Source organism: Muscardinus avellanarius (assembly GCF_963383645.1).
Source record: "Muscardinus avellanarius genome assembly, chromosome: 10".
Classification (NCBI taxonomy): Eukaryota; Metazoa; Chordata; class Mammalia; order Rodentia; family Gliridae; genus Muscardinus; species Muscardinus avellanarius.
In genome coordinates, this window is record NC_137796.1 from 9185089 (window position 1) to 9204592 (window position 19504).

The following is a 19504-nucleotide window of genomic DNA, read 5'->3' on the forward strand; positions in this document are numbered from 1 at the left end:
TCCTGGGATTACAAGGGTGCATCACCGCACCCTACTGAAAGGTAGATTGACCCTGGAGAAAATGTAATGTGTGTGGGCGCTGCTTCTGACCCTGACAGCTAATAGATAGAAGGGGACCTAACACCTGTAAATCTGAATACGAACAAAATCAAGGAAGACTCAAACATGAATTGTGTCCCTTTTGATAAGACACTGGCATGACTCTGAAGAACTAACTCTTAAAAATGCCTTGATTCCTTTGATAGGGGAGAATCTGGGCTCGTTCCCAAACTCTTAAGTTTACTGACTTCTCTGATTTGCTAGCAACTCAGTACATTTCTCTCCCCTTCTTCCCAAAGGTTGGTCATAATTATTTGATTTGGCAAATGAGGCAGGTACTGGGATTTGGTTACAGAAGCACAGGAGAGACATGAGGAGGAGCCATACAAAGGCTGGCTGTAAACCGTAGGTCTTCCAAGCATCCTGTTTCTGAGCCCCCAAGGGTATGTGGACACAGGTAGCTGGTGATCTCCAGTTGGAGGGAAAGGCATTTGGGTGCGTTGAGATTTTCATTCACTCCAAGGAATGTGTAAGTTTTTTTCCTGAGGGCTACTGCTGATTGTCACGTGGAAACACTGGACCTGGACCACTGTCCTTAGCAAGAACCCTGTGGGATTAGTGAGACCATTGTGGAGGAAGGAAGAGGAAGAGGGGCTGCTATGATTCCTTTGTCTCCTCCAAAACTCATGTCAAAATGGAGTTACCAGTGTGGTGTATTGGTGCACCCTTGTGATGGTGAGACAGGAGAGTAAGGGTGAGACAGGAGGATCTCAAAGGTTGAAGGATAGCCTCAGCAAGCAGTGAGATTCTCATCAGCCCAGCAAGACTCTGTTTCAAACTGTCTTTGGATTGAGAGACTTATTATTATATTGATTCTCTAAGATACTAATAAACCAATGAAGTGGAATAAAAAATAAAAATATAATAATAATAATAATGATGATGATGATGATGATAATAAAATAGGGCTGGGGGTGTAGCTTGGAGGTAGAATGCTCCTGGGTTCAACCCCTAATGCCTCCACCCCACACAAATTGAGTTACCATTTTTAATGATATTGAAAGGTGGGAGCTTTAAGAGGTTAGTAGACTATGAAGGCTCGCCCCTTGTGGGTGGGATTAACACCATTATAAAAGGCAAGTCCAGCCTCCTTCCTTCCTCTGTTCTCTTTTGACCTTCCACTGTGGGAAGATACATGTGAGCTCGTGCATGCGCGCACGCACACACACACAAAACACACACACACACACACACACACACACACACACACACCTCACCAGATGCTGGCCCGGGAATCCTGGACTTCCAAGCTCCCAGAACTGTGAGTCAGTCAATTTCTATTCCTTTATGCGGCCTGTGGTATTCAGTTTAGAAACTTAAGACGGGCTGAAAGAGAGACACAGGTGACTGGTATTCTCGATGCCTGGTTTGATTTGGGCTCATGGAACTGGCTCCTTATAGGCAGCTGCTGCTTGTCTGGAGACTAAGTGATTGTGTTGGAGGCCACGACTTTGGTTCTTAGGTTAACTTTGGAAGTCGAAGCTTTGTAAATATGCTGTAGGATGTCTTCTGAGTCTCGTCCGAGTAGTGGGTTGATGTTGTGTGATGTTGTTGGAAGAGGTCGCTTCCGAGTAGTGGGTTGATGTTGTGTGTGTTTGGGCTTTTGGGCGGTGGCATTGATGGCACCAGGTTAGAGGTAGTAATAGGAAGCATCACTTTGACAAAGATGTTGGTGTGGTGTGGGTTTTCCTTCGTGGGCTCTGGGCAGGACAACCCAGAGAGCTTCCATCTCAGCTCAGCTGTTGGTTGTTGAGCCCTGTACTTACTCTTTACCATTCAGCGCCAAGACCCTATCTCATGCTGAGGCACCAGGGTTGGGTTCTTCCAGGCACAGTTCTGATATACTTTGGCTGTTTTGTTATTGTTTTCTTTTTCTTTTCTTTTTTCTTTTTTTTTTTTTTTGGTGGGGTAGGGGTGCTAAGGAATGAATTTAAGGACATTCTCTGCCTCTGGACTATACCATCAGCCCTAATTTGTTTTTACTTGGAAACAGGGTTTTGCTAAATCGCTGAGAGCCTTACTAAATTGCTGAGGCGGGCTTCAAATCTGTGATTGTTCTGTCTCAACCTCCCAAGTACTGAGATTACCACCATGCCCAGATTTTATTTTATTTAAAAAAAATATTTATTTTTTGCCAGTCATGGTGGGGCATGCTTGTAATCCCAGCATTGGGGAGGCTGAGACAGGAGAATCGTGGTTTGCAGATAGCCTCAGCTACTTAGTGAGGCCCTCTGCAACTCAGTGAGACCCTGTTTCAAAATAAAGAATCAAAAATAGGGCTGATGGTGTAGCTCAGAGGTAGAATGCCCCTGGGTTCCATCCCAGTACCAAGAAATTTATATATATATATATATATATATATGTTGGTACTGGAGATGGAACCAGAGGTATTCTACCTCAGCCTCCCAAGTACTGGGATTACAGGCATGTGCCGCCATGCCTGGCTTTATTGTTTTTAATAGGCAAATAAACTTTTTAAGAATGCCTGGAGGAAAATAATAGATTTGTTCTAATAGAAAACATACACGTTTCTTTGGAAGCTTTACGCTCCTTGATTCGTGACTCAGTGGTGAAGTTCTTCAGGTGGTTTCTTCGTTAGTTACATAATGCTTAACGCCCCACTCAGAGCCTGCGTTGTTGCACTTTCTGTTTACCAAGAGGACTAATTACTTGCATTAACTCGTGTTTTCAGTCAACAGTTTCTCATTAGCCCCTACTAAATGTCAGACACACCTGTGCAAAGATAGCAATGAGAAGAAATGTCCAATTCCTGAGCTATTGGGTTTTAGGGTGTGGAGAGAGAGGTAAGTATAAGTGTAAAAAATATAGCTTTAAAGCTAAACATGCAGGAGGTATATGGAGCAGTGGGAATTTATAACAAGGATATTTTACGGTGGCAGAACATTCCTTAAGAAGACAAATTTCGATCTCTCCATCTTTCATGGTAACCGAGTCCCGATTTTGCTCAGAGTGACAAAATCCACAGCAAAAGCGTCACTTTCCCAGCCTTTTGTAGGGTTAGGGCATCCATGCAGCAGAGTTCTGACCTATGATTCTTAAGTGACAATCTGTGTGTGTGTGTGTGTGTGTGTGCACGCGTGCACGCATGCCCTACGGGGGATTGAGCCCAGGGCCATTCTGCTTTTAAGCTACACCCCAGACCTTTATTTATATTTTTATTTGAAACAGGGCCTCACTAGATTGCTGAGAGGCTCACTAAGTTGCTGAGGCCGTCCTTGAACTTGTGATCCTCTTGTCTCAGCCTCCCAAGTACTACAATTACAGGCATGTACCACCGTGCCCGGCTCTATGTACATTTTTTAGTGCTGTTGTGGAAGCTCAGAGAAAATTTCCCCAAAGGAATCTGGATTAACTGAGATTTGATGAATGGTTAAGGATTAACTCGATGAACAAGAAGAGAGTCTAAGCAGAGAGAAAAACAAGCATGCGTGCTTGTGCTAGGTGGGAGAGAGGTGCCTGCAAAGAGTGGCAATAAATTCTAGACCATGTATTCAAGCATTTTCCAAAAGCAATTTTTATTTTTCTAAGCAGTTGGAAAGCCATCGAAGGCTCTGAAGGAAGGGGGTAGTGTGCTCATACCTGTCCATTGTTAGGCAGATACAGTATGTGCTTGTGAATTATATAAGGTATTAACAATGCACAGAGGAATAATGTGTTTCAGGTGCTCAGGAAGGTCACTATTGTGCTGAATCTCTTAGAGGGAGAATTCCATCAGATACAAATGGGAAAAAAGGGCTCTAGACAGAGGAAAAAGAGGTACAAATAGAGTGTTTCTGGTATGCATTCACGGTGCGTTTCAATGCCCATAAAGTAGCTTAGTCCGTGTTATGGTTTAGATATAGACTGTTCTCTAAAGAGCTCATGTTTCGATGTTCAGAGTTGATCTGATTAAATCAAGAGGGTTGTAGGCCAGGCATGGTGGTGAACGCTTGTGATCCTAGCATTTGGGAGGCTGACACAGGAGGATCGTGGTTCGCAGACAGCCTCAGTTACTACTTAGTGAGGCCCTTTGCAATTCAGTGAGACCCTGTTTCAAAATAAGGAATCAGAACATAGGGCCTGGAGTGTAGCTCGGAGGTAGAATGGCCCTGGGTTCCATCCCCAGTACAGCAGGGAAAAAAAAAAAAAGGTTGTAATCTTATCAGTGGACAAATCCATCAGTAGATTTGCTGGGTGGTAACCTAGCAGGCTGTGTGTGGCTGGAGGAAGTGGGTCACTGTGGGTGTGGTCTTGGGACCTGTGCTCGTGCCCTTGAATCCTCCTTGCTTACACGCTCTTGCTTCTGGACTCCGTGAAGAGAGGGCAGAGCCTTTCTTCTCTCCCTTTTTCTACCTCCCATCACTGGTGGCCTGAACTTCACTGATGTAACCAACCTAAAATGGACTTAAACCCAGAAACATAAGTCTCCTTCTTCTAAGTTGTGTGGTCAGGCTTTTTGGGTCATAGAGGTGAAAATGCCGAGTAAGACAGTCTGACTCTAGGGTGGGGTCCTTCTATGGGAGGAAGAGAAGATGAAGCTTACGATGTAGGTGCTGGCAAGATGATCAGGCCTTAAAAACAAGGCAGGCCTGGGTGGTCCTTAGGACATCCATATAATTTATTATCCAGGCTGGGACCATTCGAGAGCTAAACGTGATGCTAAAGAATGCATAATTGTCATTCCTCAGCACTCCCCAGGGAAAGTTGAACAAAATGTGTAGTGACCCTACATGGCTGAATAAATATGTTGGACAACTGGAACAACTGGTTTTTAGTAAGTCAGAGTTTGTACCTGACCTCCTGAGAGACACTTAAAAATGAGTGTCCCGTCTCCCCTAGAAAATGCACAGATGCTGAGAACCTGCATTTGGGATTGCATGCCATATATCTGATTTGTAGAGCTCAACAGTGTGATTCTGACTTCCAGACTTAGAAGGGATGGTCTCTGAGCTTCTCTTGACCAGTTATGAGCTTCCCCCACCTCCTGCATTGCTCCCTAATTTTATCTTATCTCTATGAACACACTTTCTCCTTCAAAGGGACTTCTAGCCTCAAGTCTCTTCGTAGTTTGTATTTATCAGGGTTATTTTGATTGCCAGTGACATACCCAAATTTGGAAGGCATTATGCTGGTCACCAAGCATTCAGTATTTCCCCCTCCTGGATACCTAGTGGAATGCACTTGATAGTCACAGAAGGATGTGATATTTACCATTTTTGTCAGATCATTTAATGGCTGTGGCGACTCTTCAAAGCAGCTCTTGTCTTCCACTGCCAAGGATGACAACATTTCACACGGTTTTTTCCTCTGTCGTCTTGTCAGCATGACCCATGGAAGAAACTCCTTTAGGGCATATAGGGCTTGAAAGTAAGTGGGAAAAGTGAACCATTGCTGTTGAAAACCACACAGTGTCTTGATGGTTGTTATTGCAGCATAACCTAGCCTATCCTGGCTGATGGGCCAACTCAAAGTAGCCAAAACGCAAAGGAGAACGTGTCTTGTGTAGTGCGGAGGAAGTGTGGGGTAGCTCAGGGAATTTAAAGAAATAGAGACCAGGGCCTTGAGGGTTTGGAATGATGAATTGAGCATGAGGTGAGCATGTACACGTACATGTACACACACACACACACACACACACACACACACACACACACACTTCCTCCTTGCCACTCCCATCTTTGAAGACCCAAACACTGACACCAACATGTAAGCCTTACAAAGGCGGGAGCAGAAGCCACCTTTCTCTGTGAAGGGTGTCAGGACGAATGTTCTCTTAAATTCAGCTTCTTGCCCAAATTGTTAGGCTAAATGAGAAAATTGAGAAATGGATTAGAACTCAAGCACACCCTTAGCTCTAAGCGGCTTCTTCACCTTGTTACCACTGCCCCATGCTGGTTGCTGAGGGTGTAGACCCTGCATCAGCTCTGTGCGGCCCTGTCTCAATTCCACAACTTGCTGGTGTGTGCTTCTGACAACTTACCGCATCGCTCTATTTTATTATTTTTCTTTTGTAATATGGAAAAAGTGGAGAGGCTAATTTTCAAGGTTGTTCTGAAGAAGATAAATGAGAATCTTATCAGATTCATCACAGCACCTAGAATGTGATTTGACGGCATTGATGGCTGGGCTTGGTGACACACACCTGTAATCCTAGGACTTGGGAGACTGAGACCAGAGGATCGTAGGTTCAAGGCCAGCCTCAGCAACTTAGCAAGATCCTTCAGCAACTGAGACCCTGTTTCCAAATAAAAAATAAAAATAGGACTATGGATGTAGCTCAGAGTTAGAGTGCCTCTGGGTCTAACTTCTAGTACCAAAGGCGGGGAGGAAAGAATGTGCTAACCATTATGTCTACTCAATATTGTCATTGTCTTATGAAGACCATGCTTATGTTGGGGCTGGCCAGGGTCAGCCATATGTGATTGCAACTCCAATATATTTTAAAGTTCTCCATCCCCCAGGGTACACCTCTTTATTGCCTGGTAAAGTCTGTTCTCCAAATATGTCTGCACTACCAGTTTGATTAAATCCAGAATATTTCCTGTCAAATTCTGCCATTTACACAAATCAACCTAGTTTGAATAACTGTAATGAACATACACGTGCATCCACATTGACCAGAATTCAAGCTTTATTACTGTACAATAAACAGAACTAAAACTTAATTCCAAACATATGTAGATAAAAATTTTGCAGAGTGGGATATTATTCTGCACCCAAATATAAAGGCAGAGGGTACTTATATGAAAGACAGAATATATTTAGAATTGTTTGCTTCTAAAAAGCCCACTTTTTCCTGAGTCTAAACTTTGTAATTCCATCTTAAGCAATGAAGTTATTTTATACAATCGTGTTAATGGAAATAGCATCTGGCAGGATAAAAAGAAATTGCCTAGGAGTGTAACTCTAAAATAGTATTATTTAAATCTAAATTCCAACTTCCAAAGATAGGTGGCTTCTAATTGACTTAAATATATAATGTTGCTTGAAACAACATTTGAGTATATAAAGAAAGTTAAAAAAATTCCTCGCATATATAAAGGAAGACGGTAAGGATGCAGAGCAAATAGAAAATAGATTCCCCCTACCCATGTGCTTTTCCCATACAATCTGCCACTCTTGGTCAGCTGTAGAGTTACTCATATAAGCTAGAAGTCAGAATGTAATGTTGGGAGTAGAGTTGATCAAGTATGCTGCCTCATCTTTTTTGGGGGCGGAGGGTGATCCTGACTGGGAACTTTAAAAAACAATCTGGGGTCAGGGAGTCGGAAGAGTGCAGAATTCAATAGAACCTCTTCGGACAGTCTTGTTCTGATGGGGCAGACAAGATGCAGAGCTGGTCAGGGGATGAGCTACTGCTCACAGAAAGGGTCACGAGCTAACAAGGTGTACCACCGTGATGGAGCAGATCAAGCATCCAAGTGAAAAGGTTTTGGATAATGTAGCACCTGGAATCTCTGATTTAGGAACTTTTCATTCATTGAATACACACAGCCATGCATCTCATAACAACGTCTCTATCAGTGATGGACTGTGTACAAGAGGGTGGTGGTCCCATAAGATTGTCATGGAGCTGCAAAAGTACTACTGCCTAGATGCTGCACCTGTTCCAATGTTGTAGCACAAGGCATTACTCGTGTGTTTGGGGGATGTTGGTGCGAAAACCCCACTGCTCTGTCAGTTATATAAAGTATACACATATATAGATACACTGCATAATACTTGGTACTGATAATATACGATTGTGTCGCTGGTTTATGTAGTTACTATATGCTATGGCTGGAGGTCGTTTAATTTTGTCCCCTCCAGCAATTCCCAAAGTGGCGGTGTTGGGAGGTACTGTGGACATTTAAGAGGTGCAGCCATATAAGAGCTTCTTAGATCATCAAGGGCATGTCTTCTCAAGGGTTTGTGGACCTTGCCCAGCCCTGGTCTGGTGTGAAATGCCACCTTCCACTTCTACTTGAGTTCTTCCCACGGTCTGCCGTAATCTGCCACCCTCAAGCAAGCCAAGCCATGGGGCTCGGTAATCTTGGACTTTGAACTATCCAGTGATCTGGGTAAACCTCTCTTTACTTCTTATATAGCCTCTGTCGGGTATTTTATTACAGTAATGGAAAGCTGACTTATCAACTATTTTTATTGCTATTTTAGAATGTATTTCTATTTATTAAAAAGCAAGTCTATTGTAAGTCAGTATAAACCAATATGCCATGTTACACCAGCAGACTGCTCAGGCATCCTGTTTTCTGTATGTCATTGTATCATGAAGTCATGACATGTTACACCCATGTCATCTAGGTTTGTACAACTACGCACCTGATGTTCACCCAACATAATCGCCTAGTGATTTCTCAAAATGCATCCCTGCCATCCAGCAACAGATGACTGCACTAAACTTTTGAGAGAAAAATCTTCCAGGTTACACAAGCTTGGTTCTCTGGATTGAAGAAATTCATGGGTATTATATTTTTAAAATAGACTGAATCTATACAAGCCAGGAGAACAGAAAAGGGAGAAAGAATTTGATAGCTCATTTACAGAAGTCACTAATAGTGTGCACAGACCTGGATCACTATTTTCTGTTCCTTTATGTCCCACGGAAGGTCAAAAAACATCACAAATTTGGAAGCAAAATTATCTGACTCTGTATAGCCGTGGGACATGTTGCAATTTTGTAGTTATTAATTACAATTTTGACTTGCTCCAAGGGACCATCAGCCTATATGTCACCTCCGATCTTGCTTAGAGAAGGTCCCGTTAAGGGATGGTAAACTCACATATGTACCTCTTGCTGCTACGACAGACCTCGTCGCTCCATTTGCCCTGAGCTGATTGGGAAAACAGGACACAGTTTTCCCGCTTGCCACCATTGGGCTGTGCACGGTCCCAGTTGAGGAAGGAGACGGCAAACCCGTGGACATCAAGGAACTTGCCTTCTGTGACCATGTCGTTGATGCCCACCCAAAAGTCATTGATGCCTGGCAGGCTCCTCTTGCCATAATCTCGGAGGGCGTTGATTTCGTCAGCGTTCCTGGGGACCACCAGGGTCCCCCCCTTGGAAATACAGTCTTCGTTGGCTTCATGGAAGTGCTTCAAGCCTTCTGAAGCGAGGTAGCATTTCCTGTGAACCTTAGTGCCTCGGAGACAGACTGTAAAGGTGTGAGATTTGTTAAATAAGACAAAATATTAAGTTGTCTTTTGAGGGTGATGTGCTTAATACTGGATGTGACGCGTAGTGATAAATACTGGTGGAACGAAGAATGTGTGGGGATAATGAGTTAACACTTGCTGATGATTTTTTTTAAAGTGCCAGACATTGTGTTAAGAAATTTACATTAATAAACTCATAATCCTGAAAGCTCCGGCGAGTGGTATTTTATTACTCTCATATTATGATTTGGTTCTGGAATCCCCCTCCCCCCAAAAAAGCTCATATGTTGGCACAGCGGCAATATTCAGAGGTGAAATAATTGAAGTGTGAGGGCTCTAACCTTGTTAGTAGATTAATTCATTGGAAAGAGGAATTTGTTGGGTGGTAACTGTAGGCAGGTAAGGTATTTCTCTATGATCTACTTATATCTGTCTGTCTGTCTGTCTGTCTGTCTATCTATCTATCTATCTATCTATCCTCTCTGGCTGCCATGAAGTGAACACTTTTATCTGCCATAATATTTCAGTCTTGGAGGTGGCTACTGATCATGATTCCAACCTCTGAAATTTTCCTCATCTAAGTTATTATTGTCAGGTATTTTGGTCATAGTGAGGCAAAGCTGATGAATATACCCCCATTTATCAGGATACTGAGGCTTACAGAAATTGTAACAACCCAGCATGTCAAAAACGTAACTTGGCCGGGCGTGGCGGTGCACGCTTGTAATCCTCGCGCTTGGGAGGCGGAGACAGGAGGATCGCGCAGGTTTGAAGCCAGCCTTGCTGGTTTAAGAGACCCTGTTTCCAAATAAAAATATAAAAAATAGGCCTGGGAGTGTAGCCCGGAGGTAGAATGTTCCATTCCCAGTACCACACACACAAAAAAAGTAACTTGCATTGCATGTAAAATTAGGTCTGCATAAGCCCACGTCTGTTCCATCCTCAAAATATGACCTTAAGTTTCCTGCTTTGATATAAAGATGCATCCAAGTTGTTTCTTTAAGTGCTGAATTTCTGTGGCATTTTTTGGAATTGGGTGGAATTTCATAATCATTATTAAAACAAACAAAAAGCAAAAATATGAGTTTACATGTGGAGAAACTGTAGTTATGTTAAGCAGATAATTGAGACATAATGTTTTTAGGTCATTTGGGTAAAGCCAATAGAGTTTTCGGGAATGGTATGGAGTGTCAGGGCCAGGACCACAGAGCCCGGATTTCTGTTTCCTCTCTGACATCTACTAGCTGTGTAGATGACAAATTATCTGATTTCTCTGTGTTCCATTTTTCTCATCTGCAAAGTGAAGATGATCATCATAGCAGAAATTATTGGAATCAACCTAAGTCATTGGAGGAATGGTTTTCTAATGGTATAAAGTATCAATAGTATCAGATAGTGGTTTAAAGGTTGACAAAACTCTTTCCCCTTCTACATGGGCATGTGATATTATTTGAACTTTCTAATTTTGTACTCCCGGAAATCTGATAAAGGGGATATGTCATCCATTTACTAGGTATCATCGCTTTTAGAAGTGGCCCTGGATTGGTAACATATATCCAGCCTGGAAGTTATAAGTATTTGATGGAAAGCCATAACTTCAGTCATCCCCAAAGGTGGTACCTCGTACTTGGGCCGGTCTCTCATGAGAACCTGTAACACTCTGCTCTGGGAGTTGGTACAAATGATATTGGCTCCTAGTATATAAGTCTGGAAAGCTATATATACCCAGAGGAGCTCCTGGATAGTAGTCTGTGTGGTTATAGGAGGTGAGAGAAGAGAGCTCTTCCATGAAAAAGACAGGACACAGCCCAGTTGGCAAGCGGTGGCTCTGACCAGGTCTTTCCATGTTTCTTTGATGGGAAGCAAGGCCTGGGAGAGTCCTATGTGTGCAAACAGTTGAATCTCAGGGGCTTCCCCAATGGCGCTTGGTTCCTATCCAATCAATGCTTCATTTTACCCACTTAATACCTATATTACTCTGTTTTTCTGTTTCTCCACTTACTAGAGAATATAATTGTGGTCTGATTCCTAAACTATCCTAAAATGTATTTTTGAGCTATTGATTTTTATTTTTCTGCTGCCCATGCATAGTAGAAGGGGTTGGTAAATCAAGCTGACTTTTTTTTTTTTTTTTTTTTGCAGTACTGGGGATAGAATCCAAGAGCATTCTATCTCAGAGCTATAGCCCCAGACCTATTTTTTATTTTTAATTTTGAAACAGGATCTCATTAAGTTTCAGAGGGCCTCACTATGTAGTGGAGGCTGTCTGTGAACCTGCAATCCTCCTGTCTCAGCCTCCAGTGTTGGGATTACAAGTGTGCGCCACCATGCCCAGCTTCAAGCTGACTTTCTAAAACAGTCATCTACCAGCTTTTGGGTCCTCTGACTTAAGACACATCTCTGATTTATTAATGTTTCTTTTAAGCCATCACCCAGAACTCGACATGTGGCCTAGATGAATCTACACCACGGGCTGTGCCCAGCCCTCCTCCGCCCTTCAGGGTGAGGCACTGGTGGGGCGGGGGTGGGAGGGTCTCACCTGTCTGCAGGGCTTGCATCTCCTTCAGAGCATTGACTTCTCTCCAGAGCTTTTCAACCTGAGACTTGAGATCTACATCCTTTTCTGGAAGACATTGTAGGGTGGGGTAGATGGAAGGAAAAGCATATGCTTAAAATAAAGTTTATGAAAATTTAGAAGGCAGAAGCCAAGGCAACGGTGGCTTTGATGAGATCATGCATGAAAAACGAGAAGATTACAAAGGTCGTGCCTGAAAATAAGAGGATTCATAAGAGCCTGCTGAGGATGACAGCACTGGAAGGCCCTCCTAGGGATGGAGCTCTAGCCTCTCCCGCCAGGCCCCTCCCATGATGCTCCTCCGGGCATTGGGCTAGTTGGCTCTCAGACACTTGGGACAGCACACCCTGCCTCCTGTTCCTGGGTGTGTCCTCTGCCTGGATCCCCAAAACCCTCGTCTCTCTCCTTATCAAGGTCACCCATCTCCTCTTTTGCAAAGACTTTTCTGATTCTGCTCCACGTTGCTATCCCTTCTGCCAGTCTCTTATCTGAGTCTTATTTATTTTCTGTGGAGCATCTTCTCCAATCTATATTTTACCCATTTAGTTTTTTGCAGCACTAGGGATGGAACCCAGGGGGCATTCTACCTCCGAGCTACACCCCCAGCCCTATTTTTTTATTCTTTATTTCGAAACAGGGTCTCACTAAGTTGCAGAGGGCCTCACTAAGTAGCTGAGGCTGTCTGCGAACCTCCTGTCTCAGCCTCCTAAATGTTGAGATTACAAGCATGTGCCATCATGCTCGGCTTTACTCACTTAATTTTCTGTCTGGTTCTCTGTGTTATATCTGATGTCTAACATGAAGCTGGGTGACTATTTATGACATGTACTTTGTGGTATATAAAGCACTTTTATGTTATTTTAATGTGCTCTTCAAAAACAGCTCTGAAGGTAAAAACCTGGAACTGAGATGCTCATTAAAGAATGAGGATGGGCCCACTGAGCTAAGCGATGTGGCAGGTGTGTGCCAGGACTCATCGATGCTCAGAACGATTCGGGTGTCCATGTCTCCTGTCTCTAGCATCACTACATAACCAACACAGCAAGTGATCATGACTTAGAGGGGAGAACAATACAGGATTATGTAAAAAAAAAAACAAAACCTTCACCTAGGTTAGAGATTTGCCACTTATTATGTCTTGAACGTTCCTGGCTGGGGCTACGGATCTTCCTGACTGCCCTTGACCCACCGTGACTCCAAGTAAGTGACAGAAGATGAGCAATCTTGGCTAAATCGAGATTCTAGAACTGATGGGGACCGTCTTTGAGGCTGGTCCCTTGAGAACTCTTCAAAGGCAGGAATTAGAACAAATCATAATAAATAGCAAAAGCAAAAAAAAAAATTATTAAAAGCTATCGTATACTGTATTCCAGATAAATTCCTTGCAGAATTCCCACGAGATAAACATTATCATTATCTCTATTGTACAGAAGAAACACAGGCAAAGGAAACACCTGAACCAACACGCTGAAGGTCACCACACCAGGACGGTGCAGAGCTAGGGTGGAGTTTTGCCTGGCTCTTCCCGGCCTGGTCCTCTTTGTGCACTCTGATCGTCTCTACCTCCTTGGTCCCAGGCATGTGGCCTTTGACACAGCAGAGGCTTAAAGCATGATATGAACTGTTCCCAGCTGTCACTTTTGTGGGGATGTCATACAGAGGATATGTTTTGTTTTTTTTGTCCTGAGTCTTTCAAGATAGACCAAAATCTAAATGTATTAATCTGCCGTCCTCTTGAACATGCTTCACAAGCCTTGTTTCCACATTGGGGTTAGGAAATTGACTTCTGAGGTATCCCGGGCTCACCCCAGCTGAACATCAATTCTAAAAGCAGTTAACAGCTCAGCTCAGAAATACAGCAACCCCTAAATTTCTCTCCTCTCCTCTCCTCTCCTCTCCTCTCCTCTCCTCTTCTCTTCTCTTCTCTTCTCTTCTCTCTCTCTCTCTCTCTCTCTCTCTCCTGGGAATTGAACTCAAGTGTATTCTACCTCTCACTACATCTCCATCCATTTATTATTATTATTATTATTTATTATTTTATTATTATTATTATCGTATTGGGGATGGAACCTAGGGGCATTCTACCTCAGAGCAACAGTACCTGGTCTATTTTTTTTTTTTTTTTGGTGGTACTGGGGTTCCCGGAAACCCTTCTACCTCCGGGCTACACTCCCAGACCTATTATATATATATATTTTTTATTTATTTATTTTTTTGGTGGTACTGGGGTTTCTGGAAGCCCTTCTACCTCCGGGCTACACTCCCAGACCTATTTTATATTTTTGAAACAGGGTCTCTTACGCCAGCGCGGCTGGCTTCAAACCTGCGCGATCCTCCTGTCTCTACCTCCCAAGTGTGGGGATTACAAGCGTGCGCCACCATGCCCAGCTATATTTATATTTTTAATTTATAATTTTTTGTAGTGCTCTGGATTGAACTCAGGGGCATTCTACCTCCAAGATAAGCCCTCAGACTGATTTTATTTATTTTTCATGTGGAAATAGGGTCTCTCTATGTTTCTGAGAGCCTCACTAAGCTGCTGAGGCTGGCTTTCAGTCTGTGATCTTCCTGTTTCAGTCTCCCAAGTAATGGAGTTACAGGCATGTCTATCATGTGTGGCTGCCATTTTTATTTTGCAACAGGGTCTCACTAAGTTTCTGAGAGTTTTGCTAGGTTGCTGAGGTTGGCCTCGAACTTCCTGTCTTCCTGTCTCAGCCTTTTAAGTACTGGGATTACAGGTGCATCACCATGCCCATCTCAAAGATATTCTTGATGGCACCATTCAAACTGGAATAAATGAAAGGGCACATTTAGAATGCAAAATTACTGGGACCGGGCTCGCAAGCGCTGCCGAAAATGTGGTTTCAAGTTTCAAATTGTCAACTGGACAAATGTGATCCATCCCCCATCCCTCTCAGCTTCCTGCTCCATCTGTTTAAATAAGTGGCCTCTACTGGGAGACTATAAACATTGTAATTACCAGAAAGACACATGAATTAGTATTGAGCTCCTGGGAGATCATCATGGAAGTCATTATCCAGGTGACTTGGCTTCTATTTGCATCCATTGTTGCTGTTGTGGGTGAACAAAGGGATTATATTGAACAACACTTTCACTGTAAAAATTGCATTTTTCGCTGGGCGTGGTGGTGTACAATTGCAATCCCAGTACTTGGGAGGCTGAGACAGCAGGGTTGCAGGTTCCCAGCCAGCCTCAGCAACTTTTGAGGCTCTCAGCAACTTAGCGAGACCCTGTTTCAAAATAAAGAATAACACAGGGCTGGGCGTGTAGCTTGGAGGTAGAACGCCGCTGTTCAATACCCAGTACTGCAAATATATTATATTTTATTCATTAATGCAACACATCACTTTTTGAAAACTGTGAAGAGCCAGGGGAGTCCTGTGCTTGGGATCAAACAATTCAGTTGCCATTTTGAATCTCTTAAAAGCTTCTCTTTTATTTTTTGATGTCACTCTCCAGAATTGGATCTAGACGTGCAAAATAAATTTCCAGAAAAAGAATGACCAATAAAACCACAGTATGATGTTGGGTTATCAGTTGTGTGGGAATGGTTATTCTTTTACACTGAAGATGGACCATGGACTGCTACTATCATTTGAAGAGACCATTAGAGAGTCTGATTAGCCGGCAGTTTTTCTTTTAGAAATGTACCATAACATCCTAGCACGGGGATCAGTAGATGTGTACAAGGCATTCCTCGGGAGATATCGTATCATACTGAGATGCACTGGAAACCAGATAAAGGTTTACCAGGAGAGAAAGAATTAAGTCATGATTCACCCAAACAATAGAACAATATCCAGATGGAATAAAATATGCCTTCATTGATAGCTGTCCAAGATTGAATGGAAGGGATAAATTTGTTTGCCCACCAAATATTTTGCACAGCCGATATGAGAATATTATCACTTAAGAGTTAACAGTGAATAATGCTGTGCAGAGGCCTGGGAGCTTGCCTTTTTTATTTCGTAAACGTAGGAATTAGCCGAGCGTAGTGGCGCACGCTTGTAATCCCTGCACTTGGAAGGCTGAGACAGGAGGATCGCACAGGTTCAAAGCCAGCTTCAGCTACTTAGTGAGGCTCTCAGCAACTTAGTGAGACCCTGTTTCCAAAGAAAATATAAAATAGGTCGGGAGTTTAGCCCAGAGGTAGAAGGCCCCTGGGTTCCATCCCTAGTATATATATATGTGTGTGTGTGTGTGTGTGTGTGTGTGTAGGGGTACTGGGTGTTAGGGGTACTGGGTGTTGAATTCTGGGGCATTCTTTCTCCAAGATATACCCCCAGCTCTATTTTTTTATTTTTATTTTTTATTGGTGCATTGTAGTCATACATCTTAATGGACTACAGGACGGTGGAGGCATACATGCACGCATCACCTAAATAGCCCTTACCCAATTTCAACCCCAGGGTCTCGCTAGGTTCATAAGAGTCTCGCTATTTGCTGAGGCTGTCCTCTAACCTGCGAAACTACTGTCTCAGCCTCCCAAGTACTGGGATTACAGGTGTGCCCCACCATGCCCGGCTCAAGGTGCTTTAAAGTATTAAAAAGAAGCCAGGCATGGTGGCACACTCCTGTAATCCCAGTACTGGGAGCCTGAGACAGGAGGATTACTGGTTTGCAGTCAGCCTCAGCAACCCAGTGAGACCCTCAGTATCTTTGTGAGACTCTGTTTTAAAATGAAAAATAAATAAATAAAATAGCACTGGAGATGTAGCTCAGAAGTAGAACACCCCTGGGTTCAACTCCCAGTGCCACCAAAAATATATTGTATATACACATATATTTGAAAGGTATGTGAATAGGTGGGAAAAGAACTGCTTAGCAAATCTAGGCTTATTGCTGTAACCTCTACTTTCATAGACCTGATGGAAAAAATTATTTTGGGGAGGTCCTATTTAAGTATATTCAATCAGTAAAACAGATAAAAATGGGTGTGCAGAGAGAGAGAGAGAGAGAGAGAGAGAGAGAGAGAGAGAGAGAGAGAGAGAGAGAGAGAGAACATCCCCATACCCATCCTGCCTCCCTGCATCCCCGTGGGTGGTCACCACTCTTGGCTCCTTCCTGGTGGTGGAACCAGGTGGCAACACAAACATGCCACGTCTCGCCTCTCAGTGCCTCCTGTCCCTCCTTCCCCATCCTCACTGTCTGCAGTGTCTTACCTCTGCCTCGAGAACTATTTTAACTATTCATTAAAAGAGGGAAACAGGAAAGTTTTTTTTTTTTTTTTTTTTTTTTTGTACTGGGAATAAAATCCAGGGGCATACTACCTCTGAGCTATACCCCCAGTCCTATTTTATTCTTTGTTTAAATTTTGAAACAGCGTCTCACTAAGTTGTGGAGGGTCTCGCTAAGTTGCTGAGGCTGGCTGTGAACCTGCGATCCTCCTCCTGTCTCAGCCTCCCAAGTACTGGGCTTATAGACACGCATGACCATGTCTGCTGGGAAGTATACTGTTTTATAAGGAAAAGACTCTGTTTAAGAAGTCTTCCATTGGACCTAAAGTTCATAAACAAATACCCCTGGATAATCACCAAAGCAAAACCCAAGCCATTCCCCCTCTGGATCCTGTCTCATGTCAAATCTAGACCTTAACCAGGTTAATATTTTTTTTGGTGTGTTTCTTTCTAACAAAGTGAAATTGGTATTAGTGTCATTATATTTATCTTGACATGTCCTGATACAAAGATGACTAAGAGGATGAGTTAAAACTTTTCCCTGTGTCTTGATGCGCTTCTCTTCTGTTTTGGCTTCCACATCCAGCGAAGTCATCATTATCAGTCATTCTTTACAACTTAAAAAAAAAACAAAACTCTTAATCCTATTCAAACCACCCAAGTAGAGAATTGGTCGGAGAGAGTCAGTTTTGTGTCTCAAATGTCTTCAAACACTATACAACTTTGCATGTTGATGTGTTCCTAGGTTAAAGAGAGGTCCCATTCTCTGTTTATGCCATGAAAAATTAATAGATAGTAGATACTCAAGACTGCCAATTATATGGAAATATACCTACATAATAGCCAATGACAAAAAAGTCACAGTTAGCAGTAGTTTTATCCTTTACCATACATTTAATAAGATTATAGAGATCTTGCATATGTATGTGTGTGTGTCTTTTTTTTTTTTTTTTTGGTGCTAGGGATTGAACCCAGGGTCCCTCTAACTTCAAGCTATACTCCCAGCCCTATTTTATTTTTTATCTTGAAACAGGGGCTTGCTAAGTTGCCGAGAGCCTCAACTAAGTTGCTGAGGCTGTCTGCAAACCTGCAATCCTCTCGTCTCAGCCTCCCAAGTACTGGGATTACAGGCCTGTGGCTCCACACCTGGCTCTTACATAAAGGTTTGAATAGAACTATTCAATAGCTGGGTATGAAATGGAGCACCTACCTACCAACCAACCAACATGTTGGGGTTGTCCATTGCTCCTCTACCATGTTCCACGTGAGTTTCTTCTGAAGAGCATTGCACATATCTAAGCCCACCCAACAAGAGATAGGCAATCCAGAAACTTTTTTTACATTACAATGTTTTTCTTCCATTTAAAAAAAAAAAAAAGAGGCCCTCCACAACCTAGGTGTGGTGTTACATGCCTGTAATCCCAGTACTTGGGAGGCTGGAAGAGGGAGATCGAAGGTTCAAGGCCAGCCTCAGCAACTTAGCAAGGCCCTCCACAATTTAGCGAGACCGTTTCCAAATTAAAAAAAGAGGGCTGAAGGTATAGCTCGGAGGTAGAATGCCTCTGGGTTCAATCCCCAGCATCCTCTCTCCATATACACATGCCCTTCTACATGATTACTTTAAATATCACACTGTCCCAGAGAGTCAAAGGCCACTGAATCCCCTGCAAAGCCACACACACACACGCACGCACACACACACACACACACACACACACACACACACACACGCTGGCATGGTGCCAGGATCAGGGCCTGTCTCCTGGAGGGTAGAGTGAATGTGGTCCAGCCCTCCCCGCGCTCAGGACTCCTGGAGGTCTGCTGGGCCGCACAGCCCCTTACCTTTAACTCGGCGCTTGCTGTGCTTCCTGGCTTTCAGCCTGGACGCGTGGCTGGTGGTCTGGTCCAGCAGTAAGGTGATGACCAGGATGCAGATGACCAGTCCCTTCTTTGCCATGGCTCGGGCAGGCCAGCCAGGCCAACTCGCCAGCCCCTCAGAGGCAGCAGCTAAGGAGCTAGTGGACGGCACGGCTGCATCTTGCATTGCATGCCTGGGGCCAGCTTTATAAAGCCAGCCAGCCCAGGAGCTTGGCTGCCATCCTGCTGACGGGATGTTTGGATGCCTCCGCTGCCCACGGCACAAGGCGGCTCCTTGTTCCTGGGCTGCGCGTTGGGCTGCTTATTTATTTTTATTCTGTCACTTTTGCCTTCTCAGGGGGCATCAGAGTGGACCCAAAAATGTGTCTGCTTGCCTGTCTTTTTTCTTTTTAACTTAAAGTCTGGGGAGCTTGGGGTCTCCACAGAGACCCAATATGTAAATCTTTGGAGATCTGAAGTTTGTTAAGTGTTCTGGGAAATGGATTTGACTCTCTTTTAGAGTAAGGAAATCTGTCTGTCTCTCTATCTGTCTCTCTCACACACACAGTAACTTTCCTAGCATTATTGTTTCATGAATTGTGCATGTGAGAGAGAGAAAGAG

The 19504-nt window shown here is 43.5% G+C and overlaps 1 protein-coding gene across 1 annotated transcript; it reads right to left on the reverse strand.

Moving 5' to 3' along the window:
- Positions 1 to 8859: 8859 nt before the first annotated feature.
- On the reverse strand, positions 8860 to 18982 carry CLEC3A (C-type lectin domain family 3 member A; the record flags this gene model as incomplete). The annotated part of the gene is made up of 3 exons (XM_080702596.1): positions 8860 to 9251; positions 11792 to 11875; positions 18868 to 18982. 3 exons carry the CDS (start codon positions 18980 to 18982, stop codon positions 8860 to 8862), a joined length of 591 nt encoding a protein of 196 aa, XP_080558722.1.
- Positions 18983 to 19504: the final 522 nt, after the last annotated feature.